This window comes from Zonotrichia albicollis, chromosome 32 (genome assembly GCF_047830755.1).
Source record: "Zonotrichia albicollis isolate bZonAlb1 chromosome 32, bZonAlb1.hap1, whole genome shotgun sequence".
Taxonomy (NCBI): domain Eukaryota; kingdom Metazoa; phylum Chordata; class Aves; order Passeriformes; family Passerellidae; genus Zonotrichia; species Zonotrichia albicollis.
In genome coordinates, this window is record NC_133850.1 from 2,767,506 (window position 1) to 2,789,289 (window position 21,784).

A 21,784-nucleotide genomic window follows, 5' to 3' on the forward strand; every position below is an offset into this window, starting at 1 on the left:
GGGGTGGGCTTCAGATGCGCAGGGGCACCGGCCTTCGCCCCTCACCAGCTAGCTGGATTCCAGGGCCGTGTACGCCCACGCGCAGTGTGGCGCGACCAACATGGGGGCTGAAATAGTGGCTAACCACGAAACAGACCCCTCGGAAGTGGACTTTTTAGTTTCCAGTGGACGCCGCACTACCTCAGGTGGGAGCAGGCTCCGTTTTAGGAGCGGCGCTCCCTGGGGATCGGAATCGGGAATCCTCGCACCCGGAGAGGACGGTTCCGGAGATGAAAATACCCCGCCTGATTCATCGTTTGCTGCTACCACCGGGTTGGGTAAGGTCGGGCCCTGCTTTGGGGACCTTTCCGACTTTCCCCCTTGCCTTTTTAAAATTTCCCTGGGGGTGCATGCTCTGCCTTGGGGACCCACCCTCCCACCCTCTTTCCTTGAATTTTTTTTTCCTTTTACTGAAGCCCCAGACTTGGGGACAGTAAGGGGGGCGCAGGGGCTGGTGGAAAGTGGCTTTCTGTTGTTTTCAGGCAGGGGGTTGTACCATCAGAGGAATTTTCCCCCCTTTATAGTATTGGCAGTTCCTGTGCTATAAAGGTACTATGGGTGCTAGTTTGGGAAAATCCCAGAAGGAGGTTTATTATATTGTTAAGGGTTTATTGCTTGGAGGTGGCCAGAAGGCCCCCAAGCAAGAATTAAAATTCTTAACTAAGTGGGTCTTTTCTAAGTTCCCTGAAATTTCCCCAGAACTTGCAAAACAGCCACGGCTTTGGGCTGCCGTTTTGGCAAATTTGGAAGAAGCAGTTAATTCTGGGGAGACAAAATTAGCAACTGTGGCATTTTGGGCTAACAGAGTGCTCACAACACTCTCCTCATCCGGGGAACGGAAGAAAAGCCCTGCTCGTCCCCATTCCCCGCGTTTGGCTCCCGTTACCCCACAACCCTCTCCCTATCCCCATAGGCAGGAGCCCTCTAGAGGGATTTTGAAGGCCGACAAAAAGCAGGGCTTCCATCCTGCCCCTGCTCCCTCTCGACCGGCTCAGCCTCCCCGTTCGAGGAGCCCTGGCCAAGCTCCTCCTCCATCCTCACCCTCTACCCCAGTTCCCAAGTCCCCGGTTGTAACCCCTAAGTCTGTTCGGTTTAGTACCATCCAAGATGGCGACAGAGCTCCTTCTTCTTCCACTACCCCTTTTCTCTCAAGCAGCAACCCCTTCCTTTACCCTGAACACACCCCTTGCCCAATCCCCCCTCCCTCATATCCTCCCCCCGTCCCGCTCGCTCCTCCGTACTCCGACAAACCTTCAGCTCCCCCTCAAACTCCTCCCCCGGTTCAGCCTCCCGTTCCCTCCTCCCCCGCTTCACTTTCGTTTTCCCCTTCGCCTCCGAACGCCACCTGGGGGGGGAGAAGGGTGGATGGCCTTGCACACTCCCTCGCCTTGCGTCATCGCCAAACCCCGCCTCAACCTCCTCCAGTTTCGGTTCCAACACCCTCCCCCCCGGTTCCCATGGGTTGTCTTTGGGGGGGGGGAGTGCCTGGCCACAAGCCACAGCAAATGCCTTTGCTGGAAGCGGCCTTGATTACCTACCACCTAGGCGGGGAGGGAACCCTTCAGGCTCGGTGGGTGCCCTTAGCAGAGGCACGGATTAAAGAACTGTGCAAGGCACAGAAAGACTACTCCTGAAGGTCAGAATACTTCCGGGGTTTGCTACATAATATCCTTTCCCAGGGAGATTTAGTTCCGGCAGATCTGAGGGCACTCTTCTCCAGCCTTATAAGGCCTATGGAATTCAGAGTCTGGGTGAGGGAATGGGGGAGGGAAATATCGGAGGTTCTCCCGAGTCTTTGGGGGAATCCGTCACTGTCTCATGACGCAGATGGTTTGATAATTACCCTAGATCAGCTTTTGGGTGAAGGGCAGTGGGCAGAAGGGGCAAATCAAGCTAGAGCCTTATTCCCCTCCCAGCTGGTGGAGACGGCCCGAGCAGCTGAACGGGCTTTCTTCAAGCTGGAAGTAGTTACTTCCCAATGGGAGGATGATGAGGTTTTGCAAGGAGAGCATGAACCATACATGGAATTTATGGAGCGCCTCTACAGATATGTGGAAGCACAGGCGCTCGGGGATGATGATAGGGAAATGATGCTCCAGAGAATGGCATATAGCAATGCAAACGCTGAGTGCCGCAAAGCTATAAAGACTCTCCCTTGTAGTCCTCGGCCTACAGTAGAGGCCATGATAGATGTCGTGGTGCGTCAGGTCTCCCTGTCATCACGGTCTAAGAGGGCTTCCGTGGTTTTTGCTGAATGCCCCGTGCAGGACTGCATAGAGGCAGAAGCTGCCCCTGTTGCCGGCCCTCCAACACCTGGGGCGGGCAAGAGAACATCGGCAACCCACCCCTGTCATCTCTGTGGTAAAGTGGGACATTGGATGCCACAGTGCCCTATTCGGCAAGACTACATGGAATGGAGGCGGAAGCGGGAAAAGGAGGAGAATCAAAAGAAAAAAAACTAGGATTGGAGCGCAGTCCCTCCCTGCGCGTGGATAGAAATGTGGTGGGCTGTTCATCATCATCTGGGGAGAGAAGAAACAAGGGAGAACTGCCGCACACCTTGCCAGATTTGACGTACCTATCGGATTCGAAACACTTTACCTGTGATATTCTGCCCAAACCTGTACTTAACACCATGTCCTCTGTTTCCCCTTACAGGCTGCAGCTAACTAGGAGCATTTACCTCCCTAGCAGTAATGTGCAGCTGGTGTCTGTCGACTTGCAACACCCGGGTCGCTGGAGTAAACTGGGACAATGCAAGTGGACCGTTGTCGGAGACACAAAGCACACACCGCGAGACATCCACATAGTCCCTGGTCTGGTAACTACCGACCGGGACCGCTTCGCGGTAGGGCTGTATTGTGTCAGACCCCCGCTTTTCCTCCCTAAGGGACAGGTCATTGCTCAGGCCATTCCTGTACCAGATAAAGACCATTGGTCGAGCCTGACGGAGAAGGACTCGCCTCCGACCGTGGCCTGGACACAGTTGGTAGGGAGGGAGAAGCCCCGCCTGACATGTCAACTTTCACTGGGCGGGGACAAGAAATTAGTGAGGGGTCTTTTGGACACGGGTGCAGATGTGACGATCATTCCCTCCCGGGAATGGCCGTCGCATTGGGGCCTGCAAAGCGCAGCGGGCACGATTTCTGGTGTTGGGGGCCTCCAAGTGGCAAACCAATCAAAGAGCATTGTGCAAATTAAGGGGCCCGACGGGCAATTGGCCTCTATACGCCCATTCGTTTTAGATTATACAGAGCCCCTCTGGGGAAGGGACCTTTTAGCCCAGTGGGGGGCCAAAATCGATCTCCCGACGGCTCCCCAGGTTTTTCGGGCGGTGGCCACTGAGGAGTGCCGGACCTGGAAACTGAATTGGCTTTCAGATAAACCAGTACAGGTCAAGCAGTGGCCACTTAACAAGCAAAAACTAAAGGCACTCAACGAGCTCGTTCAGGAGCAGTTATTGAAAGGCCACCTGGAAGAGACCATGTCACCCTGGAACTCCCCAGTGTTTGTCATAAAAAAGCCTACTAAGGATAAGTGGTGGCTCCTGACCGACCTTCGCCAAATTAATGAATTAATAATTGACATGGGTTCCCTTCAGCCAGGGATGCCCTCCCCAGCAATGCTCCCCCAAGATTGGGAATTAGCTGTGATTGATATAAAAGATTGCTTTTTCCAAATTCCCCTTCACCCGGAGGATGCCCTGCAATTCGCATTCACAGTTCCGTCCATCAACTGTGAGTCCCCAGCCAAGCGCTATCATTGGCGGGTTGTTGTAGTGTGTTGTTAAGTTTCTTGTGTTATTCCCCCAATTTATGTATTGTTCTCCCCTATTATGTGTAAAATGGTTTCGTTCCCCCAGTTTTTCCCGCCAGTGCTAGCCTGTCAGCTAAGTTGCTATAGTAACCGCTATTCATAGTTGCCGATATGTAATTGCTCCTCCCCTGGTTTCCCTTATAAGTGAAAGTTGTTTCCTCCCTGGGTCCAGTCAATCACCCCCTTTCTCCTCCCAGGTTTCGAGAACCTTCTCCTCTCTGGAGATGGTGGTTGGCTGGGGTCCCAGGACACCTCCTTTACCTTTTGATTATTGGTCTCCATGGAGTGTCAGTTCTGTGAAGTTCATCCCCTCACCTTTCCCGATTGGCTCCGCCTGTACCCACCCCCCTCCTTTATAATCCTGTTTCACCCCCTATGGAAGAACTTCTTCCCGGTTGGTTTCCCTGCGTTTGGATCCCGCAACACCTTCAATAAACTGATGTTTAACCCCCGGGAAATGGTCAGCTCCGTTCCTCCCCAATACCAGCGGTGTACGCCAGTCCGCAGCCAGCACAGCCAGAGGCCATCAGACGCCGAAGGGTGCTGGCCAGGAATTGCAGAGGGGCGTCGGCTTTTTGCCCTCAGCTAGCCGGACTCTAAACTTCGGGCCACATACGCTCCCCTCTGCAGATGGCGCCCACGCGGGGGCTTCACCGTACCCCGCGGACTGGACTTTAAATCTATTAGCCGTCAGACTACCTCCGGTGTCAGTGGACCATTCGCCTGAACTTTTCGTTTGCACCGCTGCTGGATTAGGTGAACCCCGGACTCGGTGGCCACCTCCCCTGCCTTTTAAATTTTCCCTGGGAGCTCTACGCGGGGGGCTGCCTTCTGTCGCTTTTCGCGCCCGCGGTGTTCCTGCACGGTGGCGCCGGGCCCAGTAGCGGGGCTCTCGGTGCGGCGCTGAGTGGTTGTGGCGGGCTTTTTCAGCGCGGGGCGGCTTTTCCGCACGGTTTGCCGCGGCGGGGCCGCTACACCCCCCATGATCATGGGTGTGGGTCAGAGCAAAACCCAAAAAGGAGTTTTTTTTGTAGTTAAGGGTTTGTTACTTGGAAGAGGTTTTACTGCCCCCAAGCAAGAGTTGATAGTGTTGATTAGATGGGTATTCTCACATTTCCCCGAAGTTTCCCCAGAAATTGCAAAAGAGCCACGTTTTTGGGCAGCCATTGTGGCCAAATTAGACCAAGAGGTTAACGCTGGGGAACTCTGGTTGTCTAACGTGGCATACTGGGCAAGCAAAGTATTAACTTCGCTGCACCCAGCCGGGAGTTCAAGAAAGGATCTTTCTTGTTCGAGTTTGTTCCCCAGTTCTCCCGGTTCCCGCATCCTTACCCCCCAGCCCTCTCCCTCTTCGCACAGGCAGGAGCCCTCGAAAGGGATTTTAAAGGCCAACAAAAAGCAGGGAAACCATTCTGCCCCTGCTCCCTCTCGACCTGCTCAGCCTCCCCGTTCGAGGAGCCCTGGCCAGGCTCCTCCTCTATCCTCACCCTCTACCCCAGCTCCCAAATCCCCAGTTTCAACCCCTAAGTTTGTTCGGTTTAGTAATGAAATTCCACAAAGTAGCTCCTTTACTGTTCAAGATGGCGGGGACCACGCGGTCTCTGCCGCCAGAGCTCCTTCTTCTTCCGCTAACCCTTTTTTCCCAAGCACCAACCCCTTCCTTTACCCTGACCACACCCCTTGCCCAGTTACCCCTCCCTCATACCCTCCCTCCATCCCGCTCACTTCTCAACACTCCGCCCCACCTTCAGCTCCTCCTCAAACCCCTCCCCCGGTTCAGCCCCCCATTCCCTCCCCCCCCAGCTCTCACGCTTTGTGTTCGGAGTGGGGGGGGGGGGGGAAGCCGGAAACCGGAGCAAGCTCCCTTGTTAGAAGCTGCCCCGCTTACATACCGCCTCGGCGGGGAGGGGAGTGCTCAGGCCCAATGGGCACCCATAGCCCAGGCCCGGATAATACAACTGTGCAAGGCTCAGAGTGACCACTCCCGGGAATCGGAATATTTCCGAGGGCTCCTTCGACCAGTGGTGTCACAGGGAAATCTGGTGCCTGCGGACCTGAGAGCTCTTTTTTCCAGTCTTTTGAGACCCGTTGAATTTAGGATCTGGGCGGGAGAATGGAGGAGGCAGATTGTGGAGGTTCTCCCAACGCTTTGGGAGAACCCCTCCACATCTCATGACACCGAGGGCTTGGTAATTTCTGAGGACCATCTTGTAGGCATCGGGCAGTGGGCGAGTGGGGCAGCTCAGGCAAAGGCGTTGTTCACAGAACAACTTAGGGAAACAGGGAAAGCTGCGGAGCGTGCCTTTTATAAGCTAGCTACTATCACCTCCCAACTAGAAGAAGAAGAAATAAGGCAGGGCGCACAGGAACCTTACCTAGAATTTATAGAAAGACTCTACCGGTTCGTTGAAGCGCAGGGTACAGGAGAAAGGGAGAGAGAGGAGATGCTTAGGCAGATGGCTTATTACAATGCCAACACAGCGTGCAGGCGGGCTATCCGATCTCTCCCTCGAAACCCCCGACCTACAGTAGAAATGATGATCGAAGTGTGTGCCAGGACGGTTCCTCTACAAGACCCGAAAGCGTGCCCCAAAAGAGCCTCCGTAGCCTTCGCAGAGTATCCGACGTCAGAGGACACAGATGCCAAAGCTGCCACCGCCACCAGACCAATGACACCGGGATCTGGGAGAAGGATGACAGCAGCTCACCCCTGCTGCCTCTGTGGCAAAGTGGGGCATTGGTTGCCCCAGTGCCCTATGAAGCAAGATAGGAAGAGGAAAGAGGAAAAAGACCATCCAAATGGATCAGGCCCCTCAACCCGAAGCAGAGGATGCAGAAGGAAGCTGAGTCACAGGTTCAGGCGTGCTGGCGGCGACGGAGAAAACCCTCCCAAACACCATCAGTTTCCTCAGATGTTCACTTCCTCCCCAATGCTGAGACTGCTGCTCCTACCCCTCTCGTCACTGAACTACCTCTGGTTTATTAATCCCAACCTCCCTCCCCCATTTCTTCTCCTTCTCCTGAACTGGATTTATTATTTGGGGCAGAACCATCTGTTTAAGTATTTTGCGTTTAACTGTTCCCTTTTTGTCTTTTAGTACATTTCCCCAACTCACTTTTGATTTTCATCCTCCTAATTTGCAAGCTAGTCCGGAGAAAACTGACAGCGCCGAGTGCCACTGTCCCTTGCAATGTTCAGAAGATAAAGACACTTGTCATGACCAGCCGCGAGTTCCTGCATTCTAAGCTTAATTTGGACTTTTCTCTTAATTTTAAATTTTATTTGGTAAAAAACGGGGAGATGTTGTAGTGTGTTGTTAAGTTTCTTGTGTTATTCCCCCAATTTATGTATTGTTCTCCCCTATTATGTGTAAAATGGTTTCGTTCCCCCGGTTTTTCCCGCCAGTGCTAGCCTGTCAGCTAAGTTGCTATAGTAACCGCTATTCATAGTTGCCGATATGTAATTGCTCCTCCCCTGGTTTCCTTTATAAGTGAAAGTTGTTTCCTCCCTGGGTCCAGTCAATCACCCCCTTTCTCCTCCCAGGTTTCGAGAACCTTCTTCTCTCTGGAGACGGTGGTTGGCTGGGGTCCCAGGACACCTCCTTTACCTTTTGATTATTGGTCTCCATGGAGTGTCAGTTCTGTGAAGTTCATCCCCTCACCTTTCCCGATTGGCTCCGCCTGTACCCACCCCCCTCCTTTATAATCCTGTTTCACCCCCTATGGAAGAACTTCTTCCCGGTTGGTTTCCCCGCGTTTGGATCCCGCAACACCTTCAATAAACCGATGTTTAACCCCCGGGAAATGGTCAGCTCCGTTCCTCCCCAATACCAGCGGTGTACGCCAGTCCGCAGCCAGCACAGCCCGAGGCCATCAGACGCCGAAGGGTGCTGGCCAGGAATTGCAGAGGGGCGTCGGCTTTTTGCCCTCAGCTAGCCGGACTCTAAACTTCGGGCCACATACGCTCCCCTCTGCAGCGGGTGCTTCCGCAGGGCCTGAAGGTCAGCCCTGTGATCTGCCAGTGGTATGTTGCTTCGCTGCTGTCACCCATTCGTACAGCCCTCGGGGATGCCGTCATTGTCCATCATTATATGGACGACATCCTTGTGTGTGCGCCCAACCACAGTCTGCTTGCCCATGCGCTTGACCTGACAACCAATGCGTTGGCTGCTGCAGGGTTCGAGCTCCAGCAGAACAAAATTCAGCGGGTGCCACCTTGGAAATACCTGGGCCTCGAAATTACAAAGCGGACAATTGTGCCGCAAAAATTGGCAATTCGGACATAGATCCAGACCCTAGCAGATGCCCATCAACTGTGTGGATCTTTAAATTGGATGAGACCCTGGTTGGGCATTTCAACCGAAGATTTAGCCCCTCTTTTCGATTTCTTGAGAGGGGGAGAGGAGCTTAGTTCTCCTAGGACTCTTACCCCAGAGGCACAGTTAGCTCTGGAGAAAATACAAAAGGATATTTCGTCCAGGCAGGCCCACCGATACCATCCGGGCCTGCCTTTCAAATTTATTATACTGGGAAAATTGCCACACCTTCATGGCATAATACATCAATGGGATGTTAATCTGAAGGACCAAGGATCAGGAGACAAGCTCTTAATTATAGAGTGGGTCTTTCTGAGCCACCATAGGTCCAAAAGAATGACAGCCACAGGAGTTGATAGCAGAACTGATTCTCAAAGCAAGATCGAGGATCAGAGAGCTTGCAGGCTGTGATTTCTCATGCATACAGATCCCAATTAAATTGGAATCGGGCCAATTTAAACTAAAGACCTTTGAAGAACTGCTGCAAACTAATGAATACCTTCAGTTTGCACTCGACAGCTACACTGGGCGCATCACAGTAAATCAGCCGGCCCACAAATTATTCAATTCGGAGTTTAAATTCTCGTTGAAAAAGGTTCAGAGCAAGAAGCCACTGGATGCTGTGAAGGTTTTTACTGACGCTTCTGGAGCATCCCACAGGTCAGTGATGACTTGGAAGGATCCTCAGACTCAGCAGTGGGAGTCCGATGTTGCTGTTGTAGAGGGCTCTCCACAAGTTGCTGAGTTGGACGCAGTCGTCAGGGCATTTCAGAAATTCCCTGGACCTTTCAATTTGGTCACAGATTCTGCGTATGTTGCAGGTGTAGTGTCTCGAGCTGAGTCAGCTGTTCTTCAAGAGATCACTAATAAGAGATTATTTGAATTGCTGAATAGGCTCGTCGAGTTAGTCTCTAACCGCGAGCATCCATTCTATGTCATGCATGTGAGATCACACACAGATCTACCTGGGTTCATTGCGGAGGGTAACCGTTGCGCCGATTCTTTAGCGGCGGCTGCTGTTTCGCAGGCCCCTCTCCCAGATGTGTTCAGTCAGGCTAAAATCAGCCACCATCTGTTCCATCAAAATGCCCCTGGCCTGGTTCGTCAATTCAATCTGACGCAGGAGCAGGCCAAGGCGATAGTGGCCACATGTCCCCAATGCCAGCAAGATCAAATGCCTACCATAGCCTCGGGGGCTAATCCCCGAGGTTTGGCAAGCTGTGAGCTGTGGCAGATGGATGTAACACACATTCCATTTTTTGGCCGATTGTGTTACGTCCACATCTCAGTGGATACCTTCTCCGGGGCGATCTATGCTTCTGCCCACACAGGTGAAAGGGCAGCGGATGTTCAGAGGCATCTGCTCCAGGCATTCGCTGTCTTGGGCATCCCTAGAACCTTAAAAACAGACAACAGCCCTGCGTATGCTTCCAAGGAGCTGCAAAGCTTTCTGCAGCAATGGGGAATAGTGCATAAAGCCGGCATCCCCATTCCCCGACAGGCCAAGCCATGGTGGAAAGAGCTCACCAGAGCCTTAAGAAAATCCTAACCCGGCAACAACCGGCGATGAAGGCAGAAACCCCCCAAGTCCGGCTATCAAGGGCATTGTATACACTCAACTTTCTGAATTGCTCTTTTGACAGCCAAAACCCTCCAATAGTCCGACATTTCGGCAGTCACCAGCAGCTGCAGCCCAAAACCAAGCCACCGGTTCTTGTAAAAGATCCGGAGACCTGGTGGACGGAGGGCCCCTTTGACCTGGTAACTTGGGGGAGGGGATATGCCTGCGTGTCCACTCCCTCGGGTCCCAAGTGGGTACCATCTAAGTGGGTCAGGCCCTTCGTCCCGAAGCAGGGGATCAAGAAGGAGGCAGTACCACAGGTCCGGCAAGCATGTTGGCATCGGTGGAAGAAACTATCCCATCAATCCTCCTCATTCTCTCCAGATCTCACTCCAGTTACTGAAGAACCCTCTCCCCCAGCTTCTCCTCCACCCCTTGATCTTTTATACCACCTTTCCTCCTTTTTCCCCCCGGCTCCAACCATTACCCCTCGTGAGTTTTACTTAAATTGGTTGTTTGGGGAGGAACCATATCTGTGAATCCTGCATACTTTTACGGCTCTCCTTTCATTTCAGTTTCATCTCCCCGAATGGCCTCCGAATTGACAACGCTGTCTCCCAACCCTTGTTTGTTGTTGACCGTGCTGATGACCTGCGGATTCCTTCTGCCACCTGCAGAGCCGTGGGTCATCCCCCAGCCAAAAATCAACGTCTGGCGTGCCTTGGCCCAATCATTAGGACAGGACAGTATATGCCTCGACACCGGCGCAGCAGAGGACCCGATGTCGTCTTGCCTTGTGGGGGTCCCTTTCTCCCCAGGCGAGTTCCCCCCTGCCTTCCAGTCTGCCCTTTCCCCCGTTTTGGCCCAGAGCCTAACTTTCCTCCCCGGTTTTGAACCCAGTAATGCCTGGAGAAATGGAGTAGCTAGGCTCAGTCCTGTGCCCTCCGAGCCCACAGAGCTGCACCTACTCGGTTCCGCTAACTCTTCAATTTGCTTTCAGTTCGAATATACTTATGCCCCCATAGATAAGGGCAGTGAGGTGGTCCGGCAGACAAAGAAACAATATCAAGCGAGCCAGTGGTGCCGCGCTGTTCTAAAAATCATCGGCCCCACCTCTACCAAGCGGACCCCTTACGCCCTTCCCAGGGGGGTGTTCTTGATTTGTGGCGATCGAGCGTGGGCAGGCATCCATTCTGGTCTGATCGGAGGGCCGTGCACATTAGGCCGGCTGACGCTGTTTACCCCCAACATCACCCAAATTATCAATTGGAAAAGGAATAACATCACATCCGAATTGGCCAGACCTAAAAGAGATCTTAAAGATCTCACTGAAGATTGTGATGATAAAGTTACCCATTGGTCTCATTCTAAATCCGTTGCCTTTACCATTTTATTGCCATGGTTATCGGTGGCGAAATCTCTGGGTGAATTGGGTCGCCTGGAGTGTTGGGTGGTTAAACAAGCCAATTATACTTCAGCTGCGTTATACGACCTCCTTAAAGATGAGGAAATTACAAGGAAGGCAATGCTCCAAAACAGAGCAGCAATAGATTTTCTACTGCTGCTCCATCACCATCACTGTGAAGAGTTTGAGGGCCTCTGCTGTCTGAACCTGTCCTCTCGGGCCGAGGATGCCAGACACTCCATCAAAAAACTCCAAGACCTCGTCCATCAGGTCAGGCAAGAGACATCAGACTGGCTGGGGGACATATTCAAGGGTTGGGGCCTTAGCGGGTGGGCCAGTTCAGTGTTAGAATCAGTTTGTAAAGTGGTTTTGAGTTTGGCTGTATTTTGCGTTTTGATCGTACTGATCCGTAGTTTGATCAAAGGACTAATAGCTAAAGCCAACTCAGCGACTGTCAATCATGCCGCACTCCCTCTGGAGGAACATTTCGAGCTGGAGGACCTCTCCTCAGAAGCCGGAAGAGATTCAGATGAAGAGGGATCCACTGAGCTGCCTCAAGAACATAAAGTGGGCTAGTGAACTCCAGCTTGAAGAAAGCGAAGATTGGCAGGACAAGCCGCAGACACCTTCCTTTTGAGTTGCATAGACTCTCTAAAATTTTAATTTTATTTGATAAGAAACGGGGAGATACTGTAGTGTGTTCTTAAGTTTGTTAGTATGCTCCCCTATTTTCTGTATTAAATGGTTTCTTCCTTTCCCAGTACTCCCCACTGCTGCTACTCTGTCAGTTAGGTTGCTATGGAAACCTCGCTGTTCTTAGTTGCCGAAATGAAACTGTTCCTCCCATATTCTCCCTTATAAGTGAAAGTTGTCTCCTCCCTGGGCCCAGTCAATCACCCCTTTTCTCCTCCCAGGTTTCGAGAATTTTCTTTTCTCTGGGAGTTATGGTTGGCTGTAGCCCCGGAGCCCCTCCTAGGATTTATAACAGTTGGTTACTTTGGTATATCAATTATGTTTCGTACCTCCAAATATGTATTACTATTGGTTAGCCGGGTTTCCCTGCCTTCTTCCCCCCTTTTCCCTTAAAACCCTCTCCCGCCCCCTGTTCGGGGCCATTTGCTGGGAGGTTCCCCTCCTTGTTGGTCCTTCTGTAATAAACCGACAGTTTACCCCCAGCAAGTGGTCGCCTCCTAATTTGTCTCACACCGCACTGCTCCGAGCTATCACCCAGCTCAGCCCGAGGCCAAGACGCCGAGGGGGGTGGGCTTCAGATGCGCAGGGGCACCGGCCTTCGCCCCTCACCAGCTAGCCGGATTCCAGGGCCGTGTACGCCCATGCGCAGTTCCTGAAGCCTTTTGCGCAATGGGGGCAGCAGAAGGGCCTCTCACCTTTGTGACTCCACTGATGCCTGATGAGACAGGAACTCATGTGACACCTCTTCCTGCATTTATCACACTCCTAGGGACGTTCCTCTGTGTGGATTCTCATGTGGCGGATCAGGAAGGATCTCAGGGAGAAGCTCTTCCCACATTGTGAGCACTTGTGAGACTTCTCTCTCTCCCCATCCTGGAGCTGCTCATGGACCCCCAGCTCTGAGCTGTAGCTCCCTCCCTGGCCCAGGGTGGGTCTTTCCTCCTCAGATCCCTGTGATCTGCATTTGGAGCCCCTCCTCGTGAGAGATCTATGGGGCTTTTCTTTCCCTTTTGATGCATGTGCTGTGGAGCTGCACAAAACAACTTCCACAAGGTTCTCCTGTGGGGATTTGTCCTCCCTGGTCTCCATCCTCAGCTCCTGGTCTGGGGGAGGAAGGACAAGGAGAGGATGGGATTTGCCTCTGTGCCACAGGGAAGGACAAGGAGATCCCCTCAGTGTGTCCCTTGCAGGACAGCTTTGGCAGCAGGGTTGTCCTGCAGCCGGGGACCGTGCTGGGCTGGGAGATGGAGCAGGAGAGAGGGGGAAAGGGGCACTGACTTCCTCCTCACCTGCATTAAGCTCCTGGGACATCTTCCTCTTCCTCACGGCCTCCTCCTTCTCCATGGGGCCAAGGTTTGAGAATGGGAAATCCTGATTTGGGGAAAAACAAGGGCTGAGTGCGTTGGGTTTGATGGTGCCGCTGCCCAAGTGCAACTGGAGAAGTCAGCGCCCCTTTCAGCCTCGGGGCGCCTGGAGCCCGCTCATCCCCAGCCTCCCGGACCCCTCCAGGCAGCCGGTGGTTCCCCTGGCTCCGGGATTGCCCCTCTGCGCTCTCCCCACTCTGGGGCTCCTGAGCTCCCCTCAGCTCTCCCGGGCATCCCCCAGCCCGAGATCGCCCCTGTGCCCGCCGGTACCGGGCGAACGTGAGACTGTTCCCACCACGGGAAATTCAAAGTTTGGGTTTGAGGTCCTGCAAGAGTCAAAGATCCCCTGCCCCACGAAAAAACCCTCCCAGAGACCCCCCCGATGGATCTGGTGCGAGCTCCCCCTCCCCGCTCACCTGCAGCTTCTGGAGGGGGCGATGCAGCAGGAGCCGGGAGAGTTTCGGCCTGAGCAGTGGGGGAAAGCGGCAGGGAAAGCAATGTGATTCTGCTGCTCCTCTTCCTTCCGCTCCTCCTCTTCCTCCTCGTCTGTTCCTCCTCTTCCTTCCGCTTTTCTTTCACTCCTAGCCCGGCCCGGGCAATGCTGACACCCAAAAGCAGCCGCGCTCTGCTCTGGGCGGGTTCCCGAAACAGCAGAACAGTGAAACTTGGGAGTGAATTTGGGAGCACTGGGAAAGATCCTGACAGCCGCAGGAAGGAACTGGGAGCGCTTTCCCTGCCAGTCCTGCTCTTACTGGGAGCACTGGGAGGGAACTGGGAGCAAACAGCGCCCGGAGGCGGCTGCAGCCGGCGGTGGGCGGGGCCACCATAGAAGGCGTGGTTATGAGGAGAGCGGTCGGCGCTGGGATTGGTGGGCGGGAGCAGCGCAGGGTTTGCTCGGTTATGTGAGGGCCGGAGGGGCCGGAGCGATGGCGGCGGCGTCCGGTGAGAGGGGACAGGGAGCGGGAATGGCGACCGGGAAGAGGAATGGGAATGGGGACATGATTGGAAATGGGACCCAGAACTGGAATGGCACAGAGAATGGGGACAGGGACCAGGAATTGGAATATGGATATGGGATTGGGAATATTGAAATAGAAATATAGGAACAGGAGCGGGTCCATGAATAAGAGAAGGGGAACAGAGACTTGGAATATGGGACAGGGAATGTGACTTGGAATGGGATTCAGGCTGGATGGGAGTGGAACGGTACGGGGTGACACGGGAATGGGTGGGTGAGAGGGGGTCACAGCAGGGGACACTGGCAACCAGGATAGAGGGACATGGAGACAGTTCCAGGGCAGGGGAGCCTTGATCAGCTGCCCCACAACTTTCACCAGGGTCTCCCAGCACTTCTGCAGCTACTGGGCCTGTTCTGCCCAAAGCCCTGAGCAATCCCCAAATCCCTCCCAGGAACCCTCACCTCCCTCAAACCCAGCATGCCCCCCATGCCCTGGAAGATCCCCCCATGTCCCCATCAATGGCTTATTTCAATGTCTTTATTTTTACCCCGGTTTTGGGTGTTTTGAAGGGACAAAGAGAAATGAAAGGAAAATCCAGGCCATGGGGTGCCAGGAGGATGTGAAGCCCACAGACCAGTGATTACCAAGATGGATCACTGGCACCAGGGATTGCCCGGGCTCTGCCCAGCGAGGGTCACTGGGGATCAGCCAGGGTGGATCCCTCTGTGGGGGATGGAGCTCGAGTAGTGGAGGAAGCTCTTCCTGCCCTCGGGGCACTCACGGGGCTGCCCTTAGTGCTGGCTCCGTTGGTGTCTGGCCAAGTTACCGCTCTGAGAGAAGCTCTTCCCACACTCAGAACACTCATAGGGCCTCTCCCCGGTGTGGATGCGCCGGTGTTTGACGAGGGTGCAGTTGTGCTGGAAGCCCTTCCCACAGTCGGGGCAGCGGAAGGGCCTCTCATCTGTGTGAATGCGCTGGTGCAGCAGGAGATGGGAGCTGGTCTGAAACCTCTTCCTGCATTTATCACACTCATAGGGCCTCTCCCCGGTGTGGCTCCTCTGGTGGATGACGAGGGTGCAGTTGTACTGGAAGCCCTTCCCACAGTCGAGGCAGCGGAAGGGCCTCTCCTCTGTGTGAGTGCGCTGGTGCTTGATGAGATCGGACTTGGTGTAAAACATCTTCCTGCATTTATCACACTCGTAGGGACCTTCCCCCATGTGGCTCCTCTGGTGTTTGATCAGGTCAGGACGCTTGCAGAAGCTCTTCCCACACTCGGGACACTTGTAGGGCTGTTCCCCTGTGTTTCTCTTCTGGTGTCTGCTCAGTTCGTAGCTCCTTCTGAAGCTCTTCCTACACTGCCCACACTCATAAGGCCTCTCCGCCGAGTGGATTACCATGTGGATGATCAGACCGGAGCTATGGCTGAAGCCCTTCCCACACACCCCACACGTATAGGGCCTCTCCCCTGAGTGGCTCCTCTGGTGTTTGATCAGGTCAGGACGGTTGTAGAAGCTCTTCCCACACTGGGGACACTCATGGGGCCGTTCTCCTGTGTGGATCCTCCGGTGTCTGCTCAGTTCAGAGTTCCTCTTGAAGCTCTTCCCACACTGCCCACACTCATAGGGCCGTTCCCCAGTGTGGATTCTGCAGTGGATGATCAGGGAGGATCGCTTACTAAAGCTCTTCCCACATTCTGAGCACTTGTGGGGCTTCTCCCCATCCTGAACCTGCTTATGGACCCCCAGCTCTGAGTTCCGGCCGCCTCCCAGGCCCAGGGTGGGTCTTTCCTCCTCAGATTCCCGTGATCTGCGTTTGCAGCCCCTCCTCGTGAGGGATCTCCAGGGCTTTTCCTCCCCGTTGGATTCCTGTGCTGTGGAGCCGCTCAAAACAGCCTCTTCCACGAGGTTCTGCCGTGGGGATTTGTCCTCCATGCTCTCCATCCTCAGCTCCTGGTCTGGGGGAGGAAGGACAAGGAGAGGATGGGATTTGCCTCCGTGCCACAGGGAAGGGCAAGGAGATCCCCCCAGTGCGTCCCCAGCAGGACAGCTTTGGCAGCAGGGTTGTCCTGCAGCCGGGGACCGTGCTGGGCTGGGAGATGGAGCAGGAGAGAGGGGGAAAGGGGCACTGACTTCCTCCTCACCTGCATTAAGCTCCCGGGACATCTTCCTCTTCCTCACGGCCTCCACCTTTTTCATCCTGCCAAGGTTTGGGAATAACGAATCTTGGTCTGGGGGGAAAACAAGGCTTACTGAATTGGCTTTGATGGTGCCGCTGCCCAAGAGCAGCTTGAGAAGTCAGCCCCCCTTTCAGCCTCAAGGGGCCCGGAGCCCCCTCATCCCCAGCCTCCCGCACCCCTCCAGGCAGCCGGTTTGTCCCCCGGCTCCGGGATCGCCCCTCTGCGCTCTCCCCGCTCCGGGGCTCCCGCGTTCCCCCCCGGCTCTCCCGCTATCCCCAAATGCGAGATCGCCCCTGTGCCCGCCGGTACCGGGCGATCGCCAAGTGGGACCCCCCGCAAGATGCCTGCAGGAGCATTTCCGGCCGAGCTCTGGGGCCCTGCAAGATCCCAAACATTCCCTGCCTTGCAAAAAAACCATCCCGGAGACCCCTCCGTTGGATTTGGGGCGAGTTCCCCCATCCCGCTCACGTGCCGGTTCTGGCGGAGGGGCCGATGCTGGCGGAACAGGGGGAGCGGCGGCCTAAGCGGGGAAACCGTGGGACGTTGGTGCTGCTCCTCCTCCTGCCCCTCCTCCTCCTCCGTCCCTCCTCTTCCTCCCGCTCCTCCTCCGCCCCCAGCCTGGCCCGGGCAGTGCCGACCCCCAAAAGTAGCCGCGCTCTGCCCTGGGCTGGTTTCACAGCGGGCCCGTCCCGCGCGGCACTGGGAGAGATCCTGGGAGCAGCGGGAGAGATTCTGAGAGCAGCAGGAAGGAATTGGGAGCTCTTTCCCTGCCAGTCCAGCTCTTACTGGGAGCACTGGGAGGGAACTGGGAGCAAACAGAGCCCGGAGGCGGCTGCAGACGGCTGCATAACCACTCCCTGCGGTGGGCGGGGCCAAACCGCAGGGAGTGGTTATGCAAATACGGGAGCGGTCGCGCGCTGGGATTGGTGGGCGGGAGCAGCGCGGGGTTTGCTCGGTTATGTGAGGGCCGGAGGGGCCGGAGCGATGGCGGCGGCGTCCGGTGAGAGGGGACAGGGAGCGGGAATGGGGACAGGGAGCGAGAATGGGGATAAGGAGCGGCCATGGGACCGGGGAATGAGAATGAGAATGGGGACAGGGAGCGGGGATGGGGTCAGGGAATGGAGATAGGGACCGGGAATGGGGACAGGGACTGTGAATGAGACCTGGGATGGGAATATGGGAACGGGGCAGGGAACATGGAAAGAGCAACCACAGAGAGAATATGGGCTGGGGGTTGGTGCTCCAAAGTGTCCCAGTGAAAGCCAGCAGGGGCTGTGAGCTCTGCAGCTGGGCCTCCCCTGCGCTGCTGCGGCCCAGGGCCCAAAGGCGGGGGCTGCAGCCTCGCTCCTGTCTCAACAACAGGAGCCTCCTCCAGGCCCATGGCCCCTGCATGGCCCCAGCGTGAGGGAGGGCTCTGAGGCGCAGCGGCTGCTGGCAGGAGGGGCTGCTCCAGCCAGCTGGGGCCCTCTGAGAAATGCCCAAAGCCTTGTGCTCTCTGCAGCTGGCCAAGTGTTGGGAATTTAGCTGCTAAGGACTGGAAAAGTACAAAACTGCGGCTAATTCCAAGTCCTGAACCTGCACAGATAACAGTGTCCTTGAGCCTAGCTGTAGTATAATAACAAACAGTGAAAGAGACATGAGAAAAGAGAGTGTAACCCTTAAAAAATGAAGATGAGTTAATGCTATAGTTTAACCAACAGATTGCTTAGCTTACAGAATATTCATAAGCTTATTATTTGCTGTGTAAGTGTTTGATACTTTCTTCAATAAACTAGACCAGAAAGACCTGAAAGACCAAGACCGAGACCAGACCGGACCTGAAAGGCCTGTGATGAACCAACTGGTGTCCTGGTCCCCTTCCTTCGACAGCCAAGGACAGCAGCGGGGCTGAACGGTTCGTGTGGCACAGCCAGCCCGAGCTCTGCAGCCCTCAGAGCCCCATGGGAGAGGCGGCCCTCGGGAATGGGACCGGGAGTGCAGGACTGGGACCAATACTGGGATGGGGCATGGATACAGGCACAGGAAATACGGGACTGGGGACAAGGACATGAATGGGGACAGGGACCAGGAATATGGGAGAAGGTCCTGGAATGGGACCAGGAATGGGAATATGGGAACAGGACAGGGAATACAGGAATGGAAATCTCAGAGGAGCATTGGGACCAGGAATAGGAACAGGACAGGGAATGTGGGACAGAAACAGGAATTGAGACCAGGAATGGGATTCACGCTGGGATGGGAGCACAATGTGTCCCAGAGCAGGGTGACATGGGAACGGGAGGGAGAGAGGGATCCTGCGCAGGGGACACCGGGAACTGAGATGGGGGGACATGGGGACAGTCCTGGGCCAAGGGCTCCTTGATCAGCTGCCCCAGAACCTCCACCGGGGTCTCCCAGTGCAGCTGGAGCTGCTCAGCCTGGGGTGCCCAAAGGCCTGAGCAACCCCCAAGTCCCTCCCAGGAACTCTCACCTCCCTCAAACCAAGCATCCCCCACATCCCCTGCAAGATTCCCCCATGTCCCCATCCTTGCCTTGGTTCAACATCTTTATTTTTACCCAGTTTTTAGGTTTTTTGAAAGGACAAAGAGAAATTGAAAGAATATCAAGGGTACAGGGAGCCAGGAAGAATTGGAGCCCCCCAGGCAGGTGTCTTCCCAAAATGGACCACCAGCACTGAGGATCACCGGGGCTCTGCCCACCTCGGGTCACTGGGGATCATCCAGCGTGGACTGTCCCATGGGGGATGGAGCTGGAGCAGTGCACGGAGCTCTTCCCGCACTCAGGGCACTCACAGGGCTGCCCTTAGTGGTGCCTCCATTGGTGTTGGGTCAAGGCCGAGCTCTAGCAGAAGCTCTTCCCACACTTGGGACACTCATGGGCTTTGACATCACAAGGAGCGGAGATGGATGTCAGGCACCCACCAAAGCTGCTCTCATTCCCTTCCAGAGATGGAGAGAAGAGAGAAAATAGAATGAAGTCTTCATGGGTTGAGTTAAGGACTGGGACAGATCACTCAGCAAATGCCATCATGGGCAAAACAGTTCAAAATTAGAGACATTAATTGAATTTATTACTATCATCAGAGCAGGATAATAAGAAGTAAAATAAAGCTTTAGAAACACCTTCTGCCCATCCCTCCCTCCCTCCCTCCCAGCTCTGCCTCCTCCCCCAGTGGGTGCAGGCAGACAGGCAATGGGGAGTCTGCTCAGTTCATTCCTGTTGTTTCTCCTGCTGCTCAAGGAGAGGAGTCGTTCCCCTGCTGCACCATGGAGTCCCTCCTGGAGACACTTCTCCATGAACTTCTCCAAGGTGAGTTCATCTCAGGGACAGCAGCTCTTCACAAACTGCTGCAGCGTGCCTCACTCTCCCATGGGCTCACATGGAAGGACCCTGCTCCATCATGGGCTCCTCTCTCCATGGGTTTGCAGGCCCCTGCCTGGTCCCTGCTCCAGCACAGGCTTCTCATGGGGTCACAGCCCCTGCTCAGGCACTCCCTGCTCCAGCACGGGCTCCTCCAGGTGCTGCAGGTGCATCTCTGCTCTCCGTGCCCTCCATGGGCTGCAGGGGCCCAGCTGCCTCCCCAGGGGCTGCCCCAGGGAACCTCAGGGCAATCAGCTCCAGCCCCTGGAGCAGCTCCTGCCCCTTGTCCTGCCCTGCCCTGGGGTGTGCAGAGTTGTTCTCTCTCACATGTTCTCACCCTGGTCACAGCTACAACTACATGATAACCAATTTTCATAAATTTCTTATCCGAAAGGTGTTACCACCATTTCTAACGGGCCCAACCTTGGCCAGCGGCTGGTCTCTCCTGGAGCCAGCTGGAATTGCCTCTGTGGGACATGGAGAAGCAGCTGCTTCCATCATCCTCTCACAGAAGGTGCTCCTAGAGCCCCCCCTTACCAAAACCTGGCCATGCAATCCTAGTATAAGTATGGTTGGGTTTTATTACCATTATTCATTCTTATTATTGCTATTTTGGCTACTTTTGCTCTTAATATTACAGTTACTAGTATTTTTTAATCTTTTTGACTATATTAAGAGTGTCTTTAGTAGAACTTGAAACAAGAGTTCTTAATTGCAAGTAGAAGTTGTCATTTTTCCAGCCTCTTGCCCTGCCCTGTTCTGTGTCATTGCTGTGTGTGAAGCTGTTGCTGCCAGGGCTCCCCATTTCCCTGGTTTGGGAAATTTGATGGCATTGTTCACATGTCAGAAAGAGAGGGCTCATTTCAATCAAATGCATTGCCTGAACTCTACTAGTCCCAGCTGTTGGAACCTTGTTTTGTAATGTTGTTGACTTTCCCAGTATCTGTTAATATTTGTGATTTTATGACAAAATGTTCTTGGATGTGATTTTGCAAAATTCTGTAGTCAGCTTTCAGTTTGCTCTGGGATTTCTTAATGGTGTGTCAGAACTGAATGCAGCATTTTGGGTGGTGTGAAAAACAAGTTCACTCTCCTGTGAAAATTTAAAAAGTGTAATGAAGGACAATAGGAGATAGGTACCATAGAGCAGAGGGTATTCTGGCCGGGTGCACTTTGGCACTCAGCCTAGACCACCCTGTTATCTTTGGGGATACCCCTTAAATACCTTTTCCATTACATCAGCCTGTTGCATATTCATAGATCCTTATGCATAGTAAACTTTTCCCCCAAACCAGTTTACATGTTCCAAGAATTATTTAGCATGGCTCCTCCTTGGGTTCACCTTTTTAGAGCATGCAGATTCCTTGGTTGTGGATTTAGTCCTTTTTTATCACCTCCAGTTTTTGGGTCTTGGTCCACACTGTCTTCATACGGTGAGTGCTGATATTTGACATACTTGTATCAAATCATGAGGTATCCTCATCCTATGTTCATTGGATGTTATCCCATCCAAGCAGGCATTTTAACACAAGCATGGCTATTTCACTTCTATGTCTAAGCTTAATTAACAACAGAAAGAAAAAATGTATAACAAAGTTAGTTTGACATTACACATATAAAATTCATTTTATTGAATGCATTGTCTCAGCAGCAGCTGGTTTTGCACTTGCAAGCACAGATAACAAAGATTCCATGAGCTGAATGTTCCGCCTCATTGCAGAACCTCCAGTGGTGGCTGGAGCCAGCTGCCCTGGGAGATGCAGGTGGTGCCGGGCGGGCAGTGGCCGGAGCCCATGGCAGGGGCTGCCCATGGACACTGACCCTGGGCTGAGCAGGGGCTTGGGGCCCTGCGGCGCCGGGCACTCAGGGCCCGCTCATGCTGGGATCCTGCGGGAGCCGGGAGCAGCGAGAGAGCCCGGGCCAAACATCAGCACCCGTGAGTCATGATTTAAAAATTTAGGATTTTAGGTGAGAGTTAGAACCAGTTCATATTGAAGTTAGATAAACCATCGATAGGTTAATGATTATTAGATGCTTAAGCTAAAGCTAATTGTGGTATTATGAGCTCATTTGTTGAAGGAAGTGGAGCAAGTGA

The 21,784-nt window shown here is 54.1% G+C and overlaps 1 protein-coding gene across 1 annotated transcript; it reads right to left on the reverse strand.

The window, feature by feature from the left end:
- Positions 1-1,265: 1,265 nt before the first annotated feature.
- Positions 1,266-17,187, reverse strand: LOC106630068 (uncharacterized). Its single transcript, XM_074530467.1, has 5 exons — positions 16,802-17,187; positions 16,294-16,349; positions 13,611-16,107; positions 13,120-13,201; positions 1,266-12,933 (listed from the first exon to the last, which is right to left on the reverse strand). The coding sequence occupies exons 2-3, from the start codon at positions 16,346-16,348 to the stop codon at positions 14,945-14,947; spliced, it is 1,218 nt and encodes a 405-aa protein (XP_074386568.1). The 5' UTR covers position 16,349; positions 16,802-17,187; the 3' UTR covers positions 1,266-12,933; positions 13,120-13,201; positions 13,611-14,944.
- Positions 17,188-21,784: the final 4,597 nt, after the last annotated feature.